The sequence below is a fragment of the Sebastes fasciatus genome, chromosome 1 (genome assembly GCF_043250625.1).
Source record: "Sebastes fasciatus isolate fSebFas1 chromosome 1, fSebFas1.pri, whole genome shotgun sequence".
Classification (NCBI taxonomy): Eukaryota; Metazoa; Chordata; class Actinopteri; order Perciformes; family Sebastidae; genus Sebastes; species Sebastes fasciatus.
Genome location: NC_133795.1, coordinates 4,031,708 through 4,050,983, shown reverse-complemented (window position 1 = coordinate 4,050,983; position 19,276 = coordinate 4,031,708). Strand labels below are relative to the sequence as shown.

The following is a 19,276-nucleotide window of genomic DNA, read 5'->3' as shown; positions in this document are numbered from 1 at the left end:
AGTATCTCCCTAAAACCCGGAAAACAATGCCTGACACCCTTTAGCAGCTCCAATCAAATTAGGACACTCAACCTTGCAGACTTCAACTTACATTACAGTCTAACTATCATCCTGATTTATTTACTTTGTTTTATTTTACCCACTTTATCTTATTTATATGTACAGTACATGAATGCGACTACTATTTGCACTGACACTATTTGCACTGACACTTCTATTTATCTATTTATTAGGTATTTATACAAGGAGAACTACTGGAGAGTCATTCGTTTTTTATATATAGCACTTTTAAAGACCTGATTGCCTTTATACTGCTTTACTCTGTTAATATCCTGTCATCCACTTTTTATTGTGCTGCACCATCGCACTTTGTTCACTGTGTTATGTTCTTGTGACTGTTTTTGTATGTGTGTGTTTGCACCTTGGTCCGTGAGCAACGACATTTCATTTTAACCGTGTACTTTGTATGAGGACAAATGACAATAACGATGAACTTGAACTTGAACTTGAACTTGAATGTGGGTATATGTATGTGTGTATATATATATGCAATATATACGTGTATGTATGGGCATGAACATGTGGGTATATGAGTGTGTGTATGCATATATACATGTATATTTGTTTATTTAATAGAATTACTATTTGGCACCCCAAATTTATATGTAGGGTTCTCGGGAATATGTTATGATTATGTATGTATGTAGACATGTGTTTGTATGGATATGTACAGTATGTATGTGTATGTACTGAATGTATGTGTATATGTATATATGTGTATATATATATATATATATTTGTGTGTATATGCAGGTATGTTTGTATGTTTGTATGTATATATTTAACTTATTTATTTATTTTCCCCATTATTTAGACATTGTACGCAGCTAAATGCGATCCTGATTTGATTGATTTTTTCTTTTTTCTTTCCCTTACAATGTTTATTGTATGTGTACACTTTAAAAAAAATGGAAACACTCTTGTCGCCAAATAAAAATGAATCTAAAACCCGGAAGAAGGCATTGAGCTGTCATAAATTAGAAGGTTATTAAATAATAATAATTAGTTTTGGGAACAGTGCAGCAACTCTACCTTATATTAGCTCAGGTACATTATTATTACACTGTTCCTTAAATCCTGAAAACCATGACAGGAAAATAAAAGATGTAATGGTTTCTTGCTCGGCAAAAACGGAAGTAGACGACAGAGAACTATCTTGTATCAAACAATCCGTTAGCCAAAGATGTCCCCGGGTCCGTCCAGTTTCACGGTCCGTCTAAAGACTTATTGACGTAAACCAACGTTCCGGACGTCGGCGAAAGCTTCGAAGTGAGCTTTTAATAAATCACCAACATCTTGGGTCAGTCTTTAAAGCTGAACACTTAGTGGTGATAGATACAGTTCACAATTGTTTTTCACGTTATGGTCCCAAAATAATTTAATATAATATAATATAATATAATATAACATAAAATAATCTAATATTATATTATATTATATTATTATTATATTATATAATATTATATTATATTGTATTATAGTTATAATAATAATATATTATATATATAATATAATATAATATAATATAATATAATATAATATATTATATTATATTATATTATATTATATTATAGTAATAATAATAATAAGGCAAGGTAAGGCAGCTTTATTTGTATAGCACATTTCAGCAACAGGGCAATTCAAAGTGCATTACATTAACATTCAAGAACATTGCGATTATAGTGCAAAAGAACATTAAGACATAATTAAAACAGTTATAAAAACATTAAAAACATGAAAGATTAGAAAATAAAAACAAGCTAAAAATAAAAGCTAGGATAGAAGCTCAAATAGAATATAACACACAAGAGTAAAAGCTCTAGTGCAGTATAAGATAATTATCTGGTTTAATAAAAGGCAGCAGCAGCAAACAGGAAAGTTTGAAGCTTTGATTTAAAAGAACTCAGAGTTGGAGTTGGTCCTGCAGGTTTCTGGGAGCTTGTTCCAGATATTTGTTGCATAAAAACTGAACGCTGCTTCTGCATGTTTAGTTCTGACTCTGGGGACACTAAGCAGACCTGATCCAGATGACATGAGAGGTCTGGATGGTTCATAACATAGCAGAAGATCAGATATAATAATAATAATAATAATAATAATAATTATAATTATAATAATAATAAACAGTTAATTTTTATTAACTTCTCCTGATAGACATTATCCCAGCTAGTGACAGAATGTACCATTGTCTATCAGAAGAAACTCTGTCCATAGGTATGCTATCCATCTGTAGCACCAACTGTTAAATACCAGGCATGCACAAAATAAAGCTTAGAAATAATGCAGTCTGTAGCCTTGCAATAAATAATAGTAAGTAAAAACATAATGTCATCTATTCAAAACTGTATCAGAGAGCTGTTTATTCAAATGTATTCTAGTCCATATGTTTTTGATGTTTTTCATCATGTCCAATAACACAAACACTTTTAAACGTGTTTCTGTTTTTGTTTGTTTGTTGTCCCCTTCAGGATCCTTTGCACAAAATCCTCTGAAATGAAGGTCTATAGATGCATTTGTATTTCCTTGACAGGCGATAGTTGTAGACACTTTATTTTAGGGAACAATTTGCTGAATGTATGTATAAGATAACGTAATGGCTGTCAAAATGATCATTACATTTTATTTTCTACATAAACCATATCTCATCCTATCATAAATAGTCTTTTGTTTTTATTTGTTTTAAATTATTTGTTTGCAACAATTTGTTGTTGGTTTTACCCTACATTCTGAATTATCATACTTATATTGTAAACCTTGTACAACACGCTTTGTCATTTCTGTATTTAATTCAAGCAAATTTGAATTTGAGAAAGGAGAGAAGGATAAAAAGAAAGAGAGAGCCTGCCTCACAACTCAGCTCAGTGAGAGAGAGAGAGAGAAAGAGAGATCATGTGTGACGTGGGAGTGACTGGGAGCTACAGGTTCAGTATAAACTGACCATGGATGCAGGGATAACAAACAGTCCTGTTCCAGTGATTCCTGGCAGTGAGAGATGATGAGAGTGGAGGGCACCAAGTAAAGAGGAACCGCAGGGACGCTCAGAATTGACACAAAACAAGGTAACTCTTCCACCATATGTGTAAATGTAATGTGTATATTATATGTGTAATTTTTCTGTTTTGACAATTTTCAACATTTTAGATTAAATGTAAATGTTTTCCATAATACATCTCTGCATGTGGCAACTTCAGTGCCTTCTGCAGAGCGATGAGGCTGGTTGAGGGAAACTGTGGTTTCAGCATTTTTTCTAATGTAATTTCTACTCCTGTCATTTATTCTAGCTGTCCATTCTTCTCCAGGACTAGCTGTGAGGATGGAGAAAGCTGCACTGCTGCTGTTTTGTTGCCTGGTCATGTCTTTATCTGGCTCCCCGCTCTACCCATCCATTAGGTAAGTCCTGACAGATTTACTGAAATCTTACTTTCCATTACTGAGTTTTAGTGTTTTAGTAGTGTTTTTTTTTTTGTTTTTTTTTAAAGTTATTCAAATCTTTTATGAGTGCTCAACTCAGCTGTTCATTTTTGTAGATGCATATCGATGGCAGCAGAAATACTGAAAAGAGGTTGAGGATTATTACTCTGAATAAAATATATTTTTTAATAGAATTCTGACAAATTACAACACCACAAAAATACAATCATCTGTATCATTAACTGTTTCTAAGCTTCAGAGAGCTGATGTGTTTAGAAAGCTTTACCAAGTGGAAATAGAAAACATCTTAATATTTAAAAGCAGAAAATACAAGATAAAACAAGAAACACAACGTACATTAACACTAATTTGGGCTCCAGGTTGATAGATGATGACTTGATCACAGTGTCAGGGCTAAAAGAATATAGCCATATCCATGCACAAAGCGTATGATGTTTTAAACCTTTCTCTGGTTACTTTGCATGTCATAGCTGTGCCCTCTGCACTTGTTATGCTAAAAAGGGTCAAGATGTCTGGATTAGTCACCACGTTACATTCACACAGCACTTTAATTACAGTGTCCTGTGCTGAAGCAGCAGAATATATAATTTAACAAGAGCTAGAGCGTTTTGCTGTCAGATTGAGGCTATTTTTCTTTGTCTAAAATCCATCCTCACCATCAAAACTTTGAATACATTTACATATCAGTATGGTATAATGTTTGTGGAGATATTTGAATACAATGTTCTACATTCATTAAGTTAACGGATATTTCTCAGGTTCGGCCAGAGGGATACAGCCATCCTGATGACATCTTCTATAAAGAATCCAGCAGAGCAGATGAAGGAAGACACGAGTCCTCCCAGGGAGCAAGCAGAGTTACGGTCAGTTTGTTAACATGGACTGAGTGGCTGAATTAAAATATGGCTTAAAGGGTCGGTTTACCAAAATTACAAATAAATAAAATAAAAAAAAATTTTCTCACTTACCTCTAGTGGTATCTACCAATGCAGATAGCTTTTTTTTGGATATCTGCCTCTAAGATTTCTTCCTCCACCCCCTCAGTAGAATAGAGGTGAATGGAGTTGCTTTTGTGGTGCTCACAGCAGTGGAAATTTACAAAGAATTCAACATCAGCATGTCCTTTTAGAAAAGGTGTACCAGTTACTCTGGATAATGTACAGACCTCACTGTGATCAGTTTTTGTATGAACTATTAAGGCCAGATAGAATGGTATCTCAAAATCTGGGCAAATATTATACTTTACTGTTTTACAAACTGTTTACACCTCTCTGTGTGTGTGTGTGTGTATGTATATATATATTACTTCTCATTATGCATATACATTTATACATTCCTGTTTACATCAGTTTATTAATTTGCAATACTGTCTACCACAAATTTATATAACGTTATTTTATATTTTGTTCATGTTTATATTTTAGCCCTATATTTTAACTATTTTATGTCTTAGATTCTCATTTTGCTTTTACTTGCATGCTTTTTTTATTTCATTTTTTTTGTTTATACATATTTAATGAGCATTGTAGGAGGGAAACTGAGATCCAAGATTTTAATTGCCAACAACTGAGATATTATTTATATATAATATATAAATGTATATACATATATATATATATAACCAAAATACTCATTTTGCTTTTACTTGCATGCTTTTTATTATTTATTTGCATTAATTATTTTAAACATAAATTAAAATAAATTATATTATAATAATAAATAAACATATTTAATGAGCATTGTTGGTTATTGTTATTTTTCATTGCCAATGATCTCTTCTCTGTAATTGTTGTGCATATGATAATAAAAAACTTGAATCTTAAAATGTACTTTTTTCTGTAATTCAGGTGAACTGACCCTTCAAGCTGGGCAATAGTGAATGGACAGATACATCCTTTATCTGCATTTTTGTTTCTGCTTCATTGCACTGCAGTTAATTTTTTTCTCTGAAAGCTATTCCAGAATACTGTTGTGTAAAAACTGAAGTGATGTAAATTGTCCTCTTTCTGTTTTTAGCTCAGGACGCCACGCTGACGCCATCTTTACAAACAGCTACAGGAAAGTCCTGGGCCAAATCTCTGCCAGGAAGTTCCTTCAGACAATCATGGGCAAACGGCTGGGGTAGGTGTAGCACTGGAGGAATGATGTCACTTCAATCTGTGCAAATACAGCAGGAGCAACGCTGTGTTTTCAGGACAGGTTGCCAACAGAAACACACAATGAAACATTAACTGTTTTTTTCTACAGAGATGGAAGTGAGAGTTACGTGAAACGTCAGTCAGATATCTATGAAGGAACCTATAAAGAAGATCTTACATCCATCCAGAGCAATCAGAGATACAGAGGAGTGCACGGGAATGTCATGAGGCCCAGGTAAATAAATACCATTAAAGCCTAATACACACTCTAATGAACACATAATGACATGTTAGTCTGTCAATAACCTGATTCTGTCCTCGTTACAGACTGCTGAGTTGAGATTGGTGTATTGGACAGATTGAAGGCTGCCAGTACTCCTCACCAGCGGCACTTTTCATAACCATCACTGCTTGTTTTCTTATTCTTCCTCCAACCTGTTCTTTACAGATGAAAATTATATTGTAATTTTTTTATTCCCATTAAAGCTGTGACAAAATAAAAACTACGGACCGGCTCATGACTGTGGAATAAATGGCACTGAGGAACTTTAAGTTGTGAACTCTTGTTTTAGCAGAAATACTAGGATGTAACATTGTTTAACTGAAATACTAATAAGGACTAATGATATTACTGAAATCTTGAACATTATCTTTTTTCAAGAGTCAAGACTCATCATATAATTTATGTGGTCATGCTGAACTAGGCGGTGGTGAAAAATACAGTTCTGAGGTATTTGTAATATACTTGAGTATTATATACTTCTACATTGCCACCTTTTAGAGAAAAATATTGCATTTGCATTGTAACAATGTTTTTGAAGAATATTACCAACCCAAGCTTTAACTTCATGTAATTGTCACTTGCGGCCACAGTGGCCGTTTAGCAAAGTTACAGTCCAATACAGTCCACATGCAATATATCGATATTATATCATTATTGTGATACGAGACTAGATATTGTCTTAGATTTTGGATATCGTGATATCGTAATATGGCATAAGTGCTGTCTTTTCCTGGTTTTAAAGGCTGCATTACAGTAACGTGATATATTGTTTAAGGCTGTCAAAGTTAAAGTGATAATAATGCGTTAACACAAATTAATTTATACACCGCTAATTTTTTTAACGCATTAACGAATCTGCAATATTTAGGTTGTAGCTGGCTCAGCTTTAAAGCTAGAGTGAAGATACTGAAATCATATGAAAGTAGAAAATCTAGGGAATCTATTGGTACCAACCATGTCATACTAGCTTGTTGGGAATGTGGCTAAATAACGCTCAAAACGTACGCAACATTTTGGCAAGGAAAAACTGTCATGGCCATTTTCAAAGGGGTCCCTTGACCTCTGACCTCAAGATATGTGAATGAAAATGGGTTCTATGGGTACCCACGAGTCTCCCCTTTACAGACATGCCCACTTTATGATAACCACATGCAGTTTGGGGGCAAGTCATTGTCAAGTCAGCACACTGACACACTGACAGCTGTTGTTGCCTGTTGGGCTGCAGTTTGCCACGTTATGATTTGAGCATATTTTTTATGCTAAATGCAGTACCTGTGAGGGTTTCTGGACTATATTTGTAATTGTTTTGTGTTGTTAATAGATTTCCAATAATAAATAAATACACACATTTGCATAAAGCAAGCATAGTATTAAATACTTGGCAAATCTCCCTTTAAGGTATATTTTGAACAGATACAAAATGTGTGATGAATTTGCGATTAATCGTGATTAACTATGGACAATCATGACATTAATCACAATTATATATTTAGTAATTTTCTTAACTTACCAGACTGTTCTCGCTGTTTTATTATTTGCCTTTACCCACTTAGTCATTATATCAACATTACTGAGGATTATTTATCAAAAATCTCAGTGTAAATATTTTGTAAAAGCATAAATAGTCAATCCTTTAACATTGTCGCAATATTGATATCGAGGTATTTGATCAAAAATATTGTGACATTTGATTTTCTCCATATTGCCCAGCCCTAAGTGACATCATAATTTTCTCAATTTCTAAGTCTAATCCACCAGGACAAAAGTGTGGGTGTGCAGGCCCTTAAAAGTCTGTTAATACCACTTACATGTACGGACAAATGTCATTCCATGCCGCTCCATACTTAGAGATTTCTTCCTCATGCGATTAAGAAATGGGGACACAACAAAAATGCAATCCATTCTTGAAACACTTAACAAAACATAGAGGGAATTTAATGCTAATAAAACTAAAATGATTTCTAGTACTACTGTTATTGATATTAAGAATCTGAATACTCCTCTGAGTCTCCCCAGCTTCTCCTCTTTACACTCAACCTTCACTCTTTCAATCCATTCAAAAGACATACTTAAGATGTAATCAGTCTTGATTCCCATTTTCCTTCTACTAAAGAAAGAAAGAAAGAAACTTAGACTCACCTCAAATTCTTTATTTCCTCTTCTTCATTACAAAAACATCACTTCCTCAAATTGCCCATATTTCATTATCAACATTTTTTCTAGGGGACGCCAACTGTGTATCAAATAGTGGACCAACGCTCCTCCTACCCATCGGAAGCACCAAACATGCAAACACACTGGCATAGATAGTAACGTTCAACGTATCAGTGCGACTGCCAATGGGTTTTACAATCAGCTGAAACAAATTGACTTACAGCTTCTGTTACAAGGTGAAATGGGCATTGAACAAAAAAAAGAGGAATGTACAAAAAAAAAAAAAAAACACAAATCAACCCAAAATCCATCAAGAAACCACAAATAAAACCCCCCAGCTCACTTATAAAAGACTCGCATGTTGGACAACAAGAAAACAAATCTCACAGGAAGATGAAGTGCAATGATCAGTAGCTTTACAGTCCTCAGTAAGAGTATCTGTCAGTGAGCGTTTGTCCTCGGAGATGCTGTGATTTCTCAATTTCTTCCATTTGGCAACACAGACAAACTGCATGTTTAAACTGTTGATTGGATTCTTGAACTGCCACGCCATGTTTAAAGTCTGATTTGATGCATCGTTGAATGACTCCTTGGAGACAAAAAATGAGCTTCGTCAGTGTCTTCTTTTTAATTTTCTTGCTCTTATTTTTTCTCAATTCTGTGAAAGAAAGAGAAAATAAGCAAACGTTAGTTATTACAAACATGAAGATGAATGAAATACTTTGTGGTTTTATTTAATGCCTGATCTTTGACGAAGTCATGTAAAGGCTGGATCATGCGTTTTAATGCACAACAAACAATGTATTTTGGCAAAGACCACAGAGAAATTCTCATGACAAATGTCTTAAGATCTGGACAATGCATACCTTGGCACACGAACACAAAACATGTCACTCAAATGTAATGGCACAACCAGAACCACGATGGAGGGGTTACCAAAGTGCTGGTATGGCTATGGTTGTAATGATCATGGTGGGATGAGTGAGAGGCAAACAAAGAGGAGGGGCGGCAAGTACATGTGAACACTCGGGAGTTAGAATGATCGAGCACCACACAGCCATGCACGCTGGCCAGCCATTATGGAAATGCACTGAGGATGCAGTCTATGAGGAATGCCCTTACTTCAGCCTGGAAGCACGACCGACTCATTTGTTACAAATGGCAGGGCTTTATCGTAGGCTCCTATACTTTGCCAACCTACTACTTTGCTCTGCGGCAATCCTGAAAAAGGAGTACAGAGACAGCGAGGTGTGGATAGAGGGGTTAAAAAGACAAGCACCAGCTCCAAGGAGACAGAGACTAGCAGGAAAGAAAAGGGGAAAACAAAGTCCTCCCTGGAAATATGACATTTGTGAAATCATTCATTGCAAAATTCTACTTGCTTAAAAAGGTTAAATGGGCTTTCGTAATAGCAAGAAGTAAAAGTGAACAATTACAGAGTGACGTTTTTTTGTCAAAGACACAGGCTACAAATTGCTCACTCTGGCCCTTTGAGGGCTCTACATATTGATGGTGAGGAAATTGCCCACTTAGATCATCACTCTTGCAGATCTTGCTGCTACGCTTCTCTCCTGGTCCAAGTAGGCACGAGCTCTCCTTCTGGCAGAGAGCCTGGCACTGGTATCAGCCTCTAGGGACCAACTGAGGAGCTACGATATGGAACAGGCACTTTTCCTCAGGTTTAAGGCTAAGAACTACCATGAGTCCTCATCATCTGAAAGGGGGCTAGGCTTTCTCTCTGGGACTAAGGACTCTCTAGGAACCATTTGTCCCAGGCACCATCAGGAGACGTACCTCTTCACTGCTTTCTGGGCCAGCATGCGGTTCCCGGCGAGGAAGGTTACACCGCCGATAATCGCCAGGTACTTCAGAGTCTGGAACATGTTCAGATGAGTCCAGTAGACGTACATCAGGCCCAGCATGGCTGAAATGAAACAACAGAGTTGGAACATTAACATTCAAATTAAATGGCTGTGTATCAGTGGATCCCCAAGTGGCTTGGGTGCTTTAAGGAGAGGCCAAGGGTGCTGCAAGAGTTATTTACATTTCTAAATAAATGCAAAAATATATAAATAAATACAAAAATAATTAGTAGAGAAAATAAACAAGGGAATTAATAAATTAATAAATAAATGGGCAAATTGAAACAGAAATATCAATTTATGTCACATTTTATCAATTAATGGCTACATTTATTTTTAATATAATTATATTTGCAACATTTAATGACATATTTATTTATTTATCTCGTAATTTATTTATTTATTTTGGCAGGTTCCGTCCTCTATAATATAGGCCAAAAAACAACCAAACAAAAAAAACCAGACTGAAATTACCATATTAAAATAAACCTTTTAAATGAAATTATTTAAAATATACAGTTATGCCCACAGCTAAAACTGGTGACAACAGTCCACGGTTGCACGGTTATCATAGTAACATAACAGGCTTTTTGGCAATTGTGCTCAACCTGGTCTAAGCCGGTATTGCACTGAAATCTGTGACCACGGAGGAGTCAGCCTAATGAGGTCACCATTTCTGACGACTGTCGTCAGAAAATGTGACTCCACTGTAACTATCTTTTGCTTTTCTTTTAGAGTTTTGTGAATATATCTTTGAAGTAAAAATATTGAAATAATCTTGAAAAATTAACAATGTAGTTTTGTGTGTTTTCTGTCTTGAATGTATAACATTACACAGATAACAGTGGGGTCACATTTCCTGATGACAGCCGTCAGAATTGATGACCTCATATGTTGCTGGCTCCTCTGCGGTCACAGATTTCGATGGTCACAGATTTTGGTGCAACACCGGCCACAAGGAATCACACTGTACGGTAAAAACTACTTGGCTTATAGCTTTTCATGGAGTGAGTTAGTAAGTTAGCTGTCTCATATATATGGCTCACCTGCAGGGAAAAACTGTCAATTGCGCCAATTAAAGTAAACTAAAGGGACATCTCTGGAAAAAAAAGTCACCCTCTAGCCAGCAAAGATATTAAAAACTTCAAGTGACAAGAGAGGTAAATAAAAAAAACAGATCAAAGTCCATGAAAAAAAGTCTTTAAGGGCTGTCATGGTTTAAAAAAAGTTTGGGAACCACTCGTTTGTTACAGAAATATATAATAAAAATTACAACAACCCCAAGTTCTTTGTTACATCCTATTTTTATATTCTGATAAAGACACGTATTCCAGAAACTGATACCACGACAAACATTTTGATGAGAATACTGACATTTGCCTTTACACGCATTACGAATGCCCTAATGGGATGAGCTTCTGGGAATATTTTTATACCTTTGAGTAATGTTTTTAATACCAGAACACCCAAATTGTTTGTGCCTTGTCAGAATGGAAAGGAAATTAAATTACAATTTTATCTAACTTTGGATGGAACCTTGGCTGTGACATACACAAACCTGACTTAATGTTCTAGAGATGTTGTGGGTGGGGTGGGGGGGATGTTTCATGTCGAGATTTTGTGTGTGGAATGTCGTGAATAATGCATCGCTGAAATTAATTATGATAATACACAATGTCACACACAGTCATTACTGCAATTCACTTATCATCTTGAACAACAGCAGATGAATAGTAGATGAAGAGGCTGTAAAACAATCAGATCTGCGATAAACAAAGATTGCGACTAACCTGCGTGTCCTACATGGAACAGAATGGTGCTGGGAGTGAAGCTGAAGTTGGAGATGTTGGCTCCGAGCTTAAACCACTACAGACAAGAGGGGGAATAAAAGACAATGTGAGTTTCATCCCCTGCAAGAGCTGCAAACAAAGGGGCTGAAAAATTGTTTACCACCTAACACACAATGCACTGATCCACCGCAACAATAACTATTACTCAGCACTGCAAATGCCAGGTAAAAATACACCATAGCTTTTGTGATTTCAAATTAAAACAAGCATTATATTCATGCACTACTGGAGCCTCATTCACTGTTTATGAAGGCTTCCTACTGAAGAGCTTTTCTGGGGAAAGAAACTAGACCACCGTGCATACAACAATAATAACAAAGCTGAATGCTCTATTAAGAAAGGTTTTGATTAATAATGGAAGTAGGTTTGTTTCTAGGCGGGCCTTTGAATAAGACAAATGGTTTCTAAATTATTTTCATATGCAAGTTGCTCTACAGTTAAAAGGATAGTTGTAGGAATACTTTCACTGCTTTACTTTGCCATCAGACAACCTTTTCTGACGGGAAACTGAAACCGATATATCCATCTATGCTGTTTTTAAAGCAAAAAAAAAAAAATCCTAACCATCCCTTTAAGCTGATGGCAAAAATAATAACAGAGCAAAACGTTTTAGTTTTAAATATTACCAGGATGAGCAGAAGTAGGAAGGGGGACAAGATGAGTGCAGTGAAGGTATTGGAAACCACTGTGGGAGGCTTCTTCTCTGGTTCCCTGAATAAGTGCTGCAGAGACAAGAGGAGATTTTGAACAGCTGGACTGATGCTGCTTCATTTTCCATCATCTGGCAGTGAAGCTGATATAAATAAAGAGTAGGATAAGTATTACCTGGATCTCTGGTTTGGGCACATAAAGATTCTTGGGCTGAATGACCACTGGGGCCTCCTCATCCACAAACTTCAGGATAACATCGGCCTTTCAAAAGATTACAACTTTAGAATTCAATATCAACTTCTCACTGGCTTGTTACATCAGTAAATAATCCTCATTGCCACCAACAAGTCTGAACAGACACTCACCACATTCCACAAAATGGGATTCTCCAAAGTAGCATCTCCAACGATGAGGTGGAGGGAATAGGTACCAGACATGGAGTCAAACTCTGATTTCCGCTCTGCTGTGTCCAACTCAAACTTGTACAGATTCTTGCTGTCGGGTTCAGCCACAAACACAACCTCTTGGCTAGTTTTCTGATTGTGCAGCCGGACAAAAGTCTGTGACAGAGAAAATAAATTGTCTTAATCTTGAACAAGACTGAGAGCTAAATTTTTCTGGTGGCAGTAGTTGGCTGTTTTCATGATTGTTTTAGCCAACTACATAATGGTTGTATGGTAATGCCAGCAGTTTGCTGTTCATGTCCCACACTCTGGTTACTTACCTGGTGAGGGGTAAGCTCCACTCCAGTGTTGACATCAACCAGCTGGAAGGCCATAGCAAAGTTTTGGTGGCTGTCTGCTGTGAAGGAGATTTTAGCTTTGGAAGGATAGTCCACCCTGAGACATTTAAAAAAAAGAAAAGCATATAGTATCCTATTGTCATGATACTAAGGGTCAGCAAAAAGGGCTTTACTTATCAAACTCTGTTTCCTTACCTGGTGGTCTTTGTGCCAATGCTCTGGTCCTTATCCACCACAGAGAGGTCCATGCTAGTGACAGACACCTCAGTGGACACCTTCACTTTAAGCTACAAGTGGACAGTCACGACACAAAGTTAGTCAAGTAAGGGCTTGAGAGCAGCATACTAATCCCTTAACAAAGAATGACTACAATCATATTCAGATGGGCCGCCAACGTGGGACAGGCTGCAGCCACAACCTCCCCTCTCTGACTCAACAGCACATTCTCATTTGCATCACTTTCTCCACCAAGGCAATTAAAGCCAAAAACATGTAAAACATTCAAATCTATGACTACATGTAGGGGTGGGCGATATATCAAATATACTTAATGTATTGTGGCTTGTTCTACATGGGATGTAGTAAATGACTATATCGCAAACATAGAGGACAAATTGTCACATTTTTTTTTTTAAGCCGCCGGCATGAGACTCGTTCTCGTTCGTTTCGCTTCTCCCACGGCTCTCTCCCTCTCACACTCCTCAGGGCGAGTGTCAGTGGGCGTGCGTTTTTGTATCTAGAGGGAACAGGTAAAGAGCCTGGAGAGAGCAAAAGAAGTAAAGCACCAAAGCGATTTTATACATGTTGAGATTGGAAACGTTGATGGAAGATGCCAGTCTCCACTTTGAAAAAGATGGTCAAAGTTAGCCCTAACGTTGTTTTGCGGAAGGTGTATACACTAGGCATTATGGTAAGAGCGTGTAAGAAAATAAAAGTGACCTTTCAGGTAAATGTGATTGGTAATCTCATATTTATTCAATAAATCAGTCAGTCTGTAAAATAATAAATAAATAAATCAAACAAAATGGATAAATATTAAGTAAAATAAATGATTTAAAACTACTGCCTGCAAACTGTATTATAGAGAAAAATGAAATTTCAACTGTGTAAATAATCAGTCAAATTTCAAGACCAATCTGACTTCAATATGACAGTATACCACCTCAGAGGGTTCAGATTAGTTTGCGAGAATGATCATATGCACCAGAGGGTTAAATCAAACAGTTATGTTATTTTAGATAAAATATTAAAATATCAAGATATATATCGTATATCGCGGTATAGCCTAAAAAATATCAAGATATTATTCATAAGCCATATTGTCCAGCCTAACTACATGCATAAAAATTGGCTAATCCATTCCACTATAGTTAAATGACTCCAATTCTGACCGCCACCTCACCTCAACATGGTTGGCAACAAGCCGGGTATCCCCGGTCACTGCAACGGTAAACTGGTAATATCCACTGGCTGGCTGGGTGGACATGAAGTTCAGTTCAAAGACGCCACTGAAAATCAGAAGAAAAAAAATAATAATACGGTGTACGTTCTACCAAAACCAGGCAGTACTTAAATCTTGTAAAGAAACTGAATGTGCCGAGTTAAACATAATCTACACAGTCAATGGAAAAGATCAATTACATTTGTGTGATGTTATTATTTGCGTCATCATTCAAACTGCATTTCTGTCAACACTAGGAAAGTTTTTTGGGCTGAGTAATGAGGTAATGAAAGGACATGTGTGTGTTTATTTCTTCCAGCTTTTGGTATAATTTTCAAGTAGAGGGGAACCTGGGTAAACTTGTCTCTCTAATGATACATACTCATTAAGTGTGAATGGAGCTTGGCTGAGAATGACGCTTTTGGAGGCCACAGCGTACGCAGATTCCACCAGCACGTTGGCCATGGCCAGAGGTTGAGACATGACATCAGTAACTAGGAGCTGTGAATCAGACAGAGAAACAGTGTCACTATGAGCGGATTGAAAACCACCAAGAGGGACTGTAGCTCGGTTGAGATCCAACATCTGTACCTGCAGGGTTGGCTGGCTGTGGGACACTGTGGCTGGGCCCTGAGCACTGACAATGACAGGCACATGGAAGCGGTTGTTGGAGAGAGCAGCGGCGGCACTTGCCACGCTGAAGGCCTCAGCCAGAGAGTCCCAGGATTTCTTGCTGAAGATGGAGTTCACCAGCTGGATGACCTGGTCCTGTGGGGAGAACACGTCTAACATCAGTTTCAGAGAGGAAAAACCCATGCAGAGAAAAGCCAACACCTGACAGACAGAAATCATACCTCCTTCAGAGGGGGCTCCATGTCCACATGATCTGACAGGGAATAAGCAGCGGTCACAAACATGGCAGTCGCCTCAAGTCCCTCTTCAAACTGGAGGTAGATGCCACCAAGGTCATCCAAACGAGCGGTCAAATCCTGAGAGGAAAAAAGCAAAAAAAGTGTTTTCTGTTAAAAAAACTAAAACCTGCAAAATTAAGTGTCCAGTGTGTCTTGCGCCAAGTAAAATCACAGTGACACAGCACCACCTGGTGGAAGTTAAAGAGCTCACCTCAATTTCCTCCAGTATTCCTCCAAGTTCTGCCTGCTGGGAAAGGCGGGCGGCGGTCTGCAGAGCTGAAGTGATACTGTTCAGAGAGAACATACATTTGTTGTGAATTAAATTGCTCCGATCATTTGCTCATGAGCACTGCAAGAATGACAAAGAATGATACTGCACTCCCAAACCCACACAGGTAACACTTACGCCATAACGTTGTCCTCTTTGTTGATGCGACCTGTCAAGGCACCTACAACTTCCTGGGAAGCCAGAGGAAGCCCCAGAGAGCTGAGTGCGCTCACGGCTCTGTGGATCTGAGTCATGGTCGAATCCTCACTAACTGCTGCCAGGAGGATGTCGCGGGTTTCATTGGACACAGGGATCTATGAAGTGAACAAAAATCTCATATAAATAGTTGTTTCTTATGGGATTGCATTATAGTAGAGCATCGTCCACTTTGCCATGTCAATGATCATGAAGCAATGATGTGGATTTCAAATACCCAAACAAATACAGTGAGTTTAAAACAGAGGAAAGAAGCACTGCTCTTTAGTAAGGCAGGTAAAAGTACATGAAACAGAATACAGGAAGTCTTGCTTGCTGGATAAATAATCCTCAAGTAGTGCAGACAACCATGGAAAAAAATACTTCAGGTGAAAAAATATATAGTAATTTTATTTTCTGAGCATAGGCAATAAAACAGGCCGACGCGTATTGACTCTAGATCTTCATCAGGGTCTGACAAACAACTGATCAGTCAGGATTATATACTAGCCGTGGGTGGCAGTCATAAAGCCATGTATATAAACAATAGAAGGCGCTAAAGCGTTATCAAGGGCCGCATGCAAGCATATAGTATGTCAAAGAGATATAAGGAGAGAAAAAGCATAATACATAATTTACATAAGGTGGAAAAAATCCTGAAAATACCCAACGAATACTGATAAGGAATGTTCAGAAAACTGAAAACAATATCAAATAAACTAACAAAATAAATATCCATACCTCAAATATATGTAGCGAACTCTACATACCTTTCAATGAATTTCAGTAATAAGTATATACAAGGAGATAGGCAAACAATTAAATATATATGTACCAGTACTACCTGCAATACCGCAGTAAAATATAATTCTGCAAGATGGAGACATTTCCCCAAACAAGACAAAACTCAATAACCAGAAAATCAAAGCAAATACTACTATATTTTAATTACAAAATTGGCATTATTAAGGAATAAATCGGCATATGCCAGGTTGAGGAGTATTGCATAATGCCCAGATAAGTGGTAGTAAAAATGTTGATATGCAAAAACATTGTAAATATGATTAAACGATAGTCACTGGACTTTAAATGTACATGATGTTTAGAAGGTCAGGGGATATTAGTTGCTTGTTGGAGGAGTTTTCTTAGTCTATCGCCAACTTTTATATGATTAGGTATGACTTCGAGGGCAATTGCTTTCAGGGAAGAGGGACTCCCATGTCCTGCATGATTGTAATGAACAGCCATAGTTTGGATTTTTTTGTACTATTAGCAGTTTTGTGCTCCCCAAATCAAATCAAATCAAATACGGTGATTTGTTATGAGAAGAGGATCTTCTTAACATTGTGAAATATATTTTTTCCTATATTGTCCAGCCCAACTACACATGTATCTACTCCAAAAAAATGCATTTGCATATAATGAAAAGCAGTAGGGCAGATATGAAGGCCGAGGCATGCATGCATACCTCACATCCTGAAATGGCTTGACTGGTCTCCGCAGCAAAGAAGAGAGAGTCAACGCTAGTGGGATCCAGCTGGGATTTGATAAACTGGCATACTTCCTACAAAACAAAAACAATCAACATTTCATGTCATATCTCTACTATCCAGATAATTGAAATATGACTGTTTTCTATAACAGAATATACATTTTCTTACCTCGTGATCAGGAACAGTTGCTCCAAGCTTGGTCAGACCAACAACAGAGTAGTATGCAGAGTCCAGATCGGTGAATTGTTGGCTCAGGAGGTTCTGCAGCCGGGCCACATCGGACAGGGAGAGGTGGTGCGCCGGTGTGAGCGCCTGAGCTCCAGCGAGAGCAAGGCAGAGGAAAACCAACCCGAACAGCCCTGCAGACACACAGAAAGGACAGATGTTAACCTGTCGGCTGGTCGAAAGGTGTATGCACCGGTTTACCACCGTGGAGAGGAGACAACACATTCTTATCATGTACTATCTCTTGTGTCTTCATTCATTGAGATAAACGTCCATTGCAGGTTGAAGCTACGAGGTTAGCTAACGTTAGCATCAGCAGGAAGCAACACACTGCATCAACCAGAGGGCTATTTATACAACTATCATATAACTAGCGACTCCATAACAGCATTCAAAATGTAAATAACACAAAAAACCTCCCGTATCTAACGTTATATTCAAACTGTTTGAATTAATTCACTTACTAGACCGGTCCATGTCTTGAGAGTCTAATGCAGCGTCACCAAAACGGACGAGAGCTTCCGGTTTCTCAGAGAGTGAGCTGTCACCAAAAGGTACAATATCCGGCGGTGCGTTCGACGTTTCAAAATAAAAGCCACGGTAAGTACACGTCGAGTAAATTCAAGCTGTGAAGTGCCATTTATTTAATTTTTCATTTCAAAATGTATTTCGAACATGTAAAATACAAAAAAAAAGATCATACCAACATGTGGACAGTCAGAAACAAGTAGTATTTACATAAAATGAAAAGCGTAAGAAAAATTAATTGTCAACACTTGATGCCTTGATTTACATAATTCAAAAAAGATTGAGAAGTATAAACTTGTTTAATCCCACCTCTTCTCCATAAGTCAATTATTAATTATTAACCAGCTTCCTTATTGAGCCATACATATACTCTAATTAAATGTTCCTAAATTTGTCTAACTATAATTATTATTATTTATAATTATTCTAACTATAATTATTACCTTTTATCTCTATCATACAGAAATATAAATTAATTACTGATATAATTATCCTTATCAAAATATACATTCGTTATCAATCCAGAATACCAATTCATTACTGATAATATAACTTAATCACAATACCAATTCATTAATTACATATTTATCTTAATCATATTGACTATTTGTTATCTTTTCTTATATGCGCAAATTATTATTTGCAATATACAATTTTGTAATATACAATATGCACATGTAATACAACCTGCAATATATACATACATATACTATATATATATACATATACACATACATACACCGCAAACATAATTTAACGATAATCATGATTGTTTCATTAGTACACGTGACGTTGAATACATTCAGGTTATGCGCCCTTTAATAAGAATAATAATGTTATTACAATTGTATTACCAATTTATTGCCATATTTAAAGCTGCAGTGGCAAAGCCTGAAGAGAGCTAGAACAGGTGCAGAAGTTTAGTTTTCTGTCAGAGCACTTGAATTACATATGCTGAAAAGATGTTATGGATTTCTTTGCCCAATGATGGCAAAAACATTCTGCCTACTGCAGGTTTAAATTTGCTATTGATAACATTCAGC

General features: G+C 36.9%; 2 protein-coding genes across 4 annotated transcripts; one reads left to right on the top strand and one right to left on the bottom strand.

The window, feature by feature from the left end:
• The first annotated feature begins 2,982 nt into the window (after positions 1-2,982).
• On the top strand, positions 2,983-6,167 carry ghrh (growth hormone releasing hormone). 2 transcript variants are annotated; one of them, XM_074650936.1, is made up of 6 exons: positions 2,983-3,119; positions 3,342-3,450; positions 4,251-4,355; positions 5,509-5,613; positions 5,740-5,865; positions 5,958-6,167. In XM_074650936.1, exons 2-6 carry the CDS (start codon positions 3,374-3,376, stop codon positions 5,968-5,970), a joined length of 426 nt encoding a protein of 141 aa, XP_074507037.1. In that variant the 5' UTR covers positions 2,983-3,119; positions 3,342-3,373; the 3' UTR covers positions 5,971-6,167. The 2 variants fall into 2 exon arrangements, with proteins under 2 accessions (XP_074507037.1, XP_074507044.1); XM_074650943.1 differs by having other exon boundaries at positions 3,009-3,119; positions 3,360-3,450.
• A 1,903-nt stretch (positions 6,168-8,070) lies between these two features.
• rpn2 (ribophorin II) lies at positions 8,071-18,296 on the bottom strand. 2 transcript variants are annotated; one of them, XM_074644526.1, is made up of 18 exons: positions 18,170-18,296; positions 17,649-17,839; positions 17,456-17,551; positions 15,931-16,106; positions 15,736-15,811; positions 15,468-15,602; positions 15,205-15,381; positions 14,996-15,114; positions 14,575-14,680; positions 13,368-13,459; positions 13,155-13,269; positions 12,796-12,990; positions 12,605-12,691; positions 12,406-12,501; positions 11,720-11,795; positions 9,862-9,991; positions 9,190-9,288; positions 8,071-8,725 (listed from the first exon to the last, which is right to left on the bottom strand). In XM_074644526.1, the coding sequence occupies exons 1-17, from the start codon at positions 18,180-18,182 to the stop codon at positions 9,237-9,239; spliced, it is 1,932 nt and encodes a 643-aa protein (XP_074500627.1). In that variant the 5' UTR covers positions 18,183-18,296; the 3' UTR covers positions 8,071-8,725; positions 9,190-9,236. The 2 variants fall into 2 exon arrangements, with proteins under 2 accessions (XP_074500627.1, XP_074500714.1); XM_074644613.1 differs by lacking the exon at positions 9,190-9,288.
• Positions 18,297-19,276: the final 980 nt, after the last annotated feature.

What these genes read in the sequence shown, in the direction of transcription:
- rpn2 (XM_074644526.1), bottom strand. An exon ending in TGGAGCCCCCTCTGAAGGAG is followed by an intron (nt 15,382 to 15,467) that starts GTATGATTTCTG and finishes TTCTCCCCACAG; the next exon opens with GACCAGGTCATCCAGCTGGT. An exon ending in TGCCCAAACCAGAGATCCAG is followed by an intron (nt 12,502 to 12,604) that starts GTAATACTTATC and finishes TTGTCTCTGCAG; the next exon opens with CACTTATTCAGGGAACCAGA.
- ghrh (XM_074650936.1), top strand. Translation starts at nt 3,374, where the DNA reads ATGGAGAAAGCTGCACTGCTGCTGTTTTGTTGCCTGGTCATGTCTTTA. An exon ending in AGGGAGCAAGCAGAGTTACG is followed by an intron (nt 4,356 to 5,508) that starts GTCAGTTTGTTA and finishes TTCTGTTTTTAG; the next exon opens with CTCAGGACGCCACGCTGACG. An exon ending in ATCATGGGCAAACGGCTGGG is followed by an intron (nt 5,614 to 5,739) that starts GTAGGTGTAGCA and finishes TTTTTTCTACAG; the next exon opens with AGATGGAAGTGAGAGTTACG.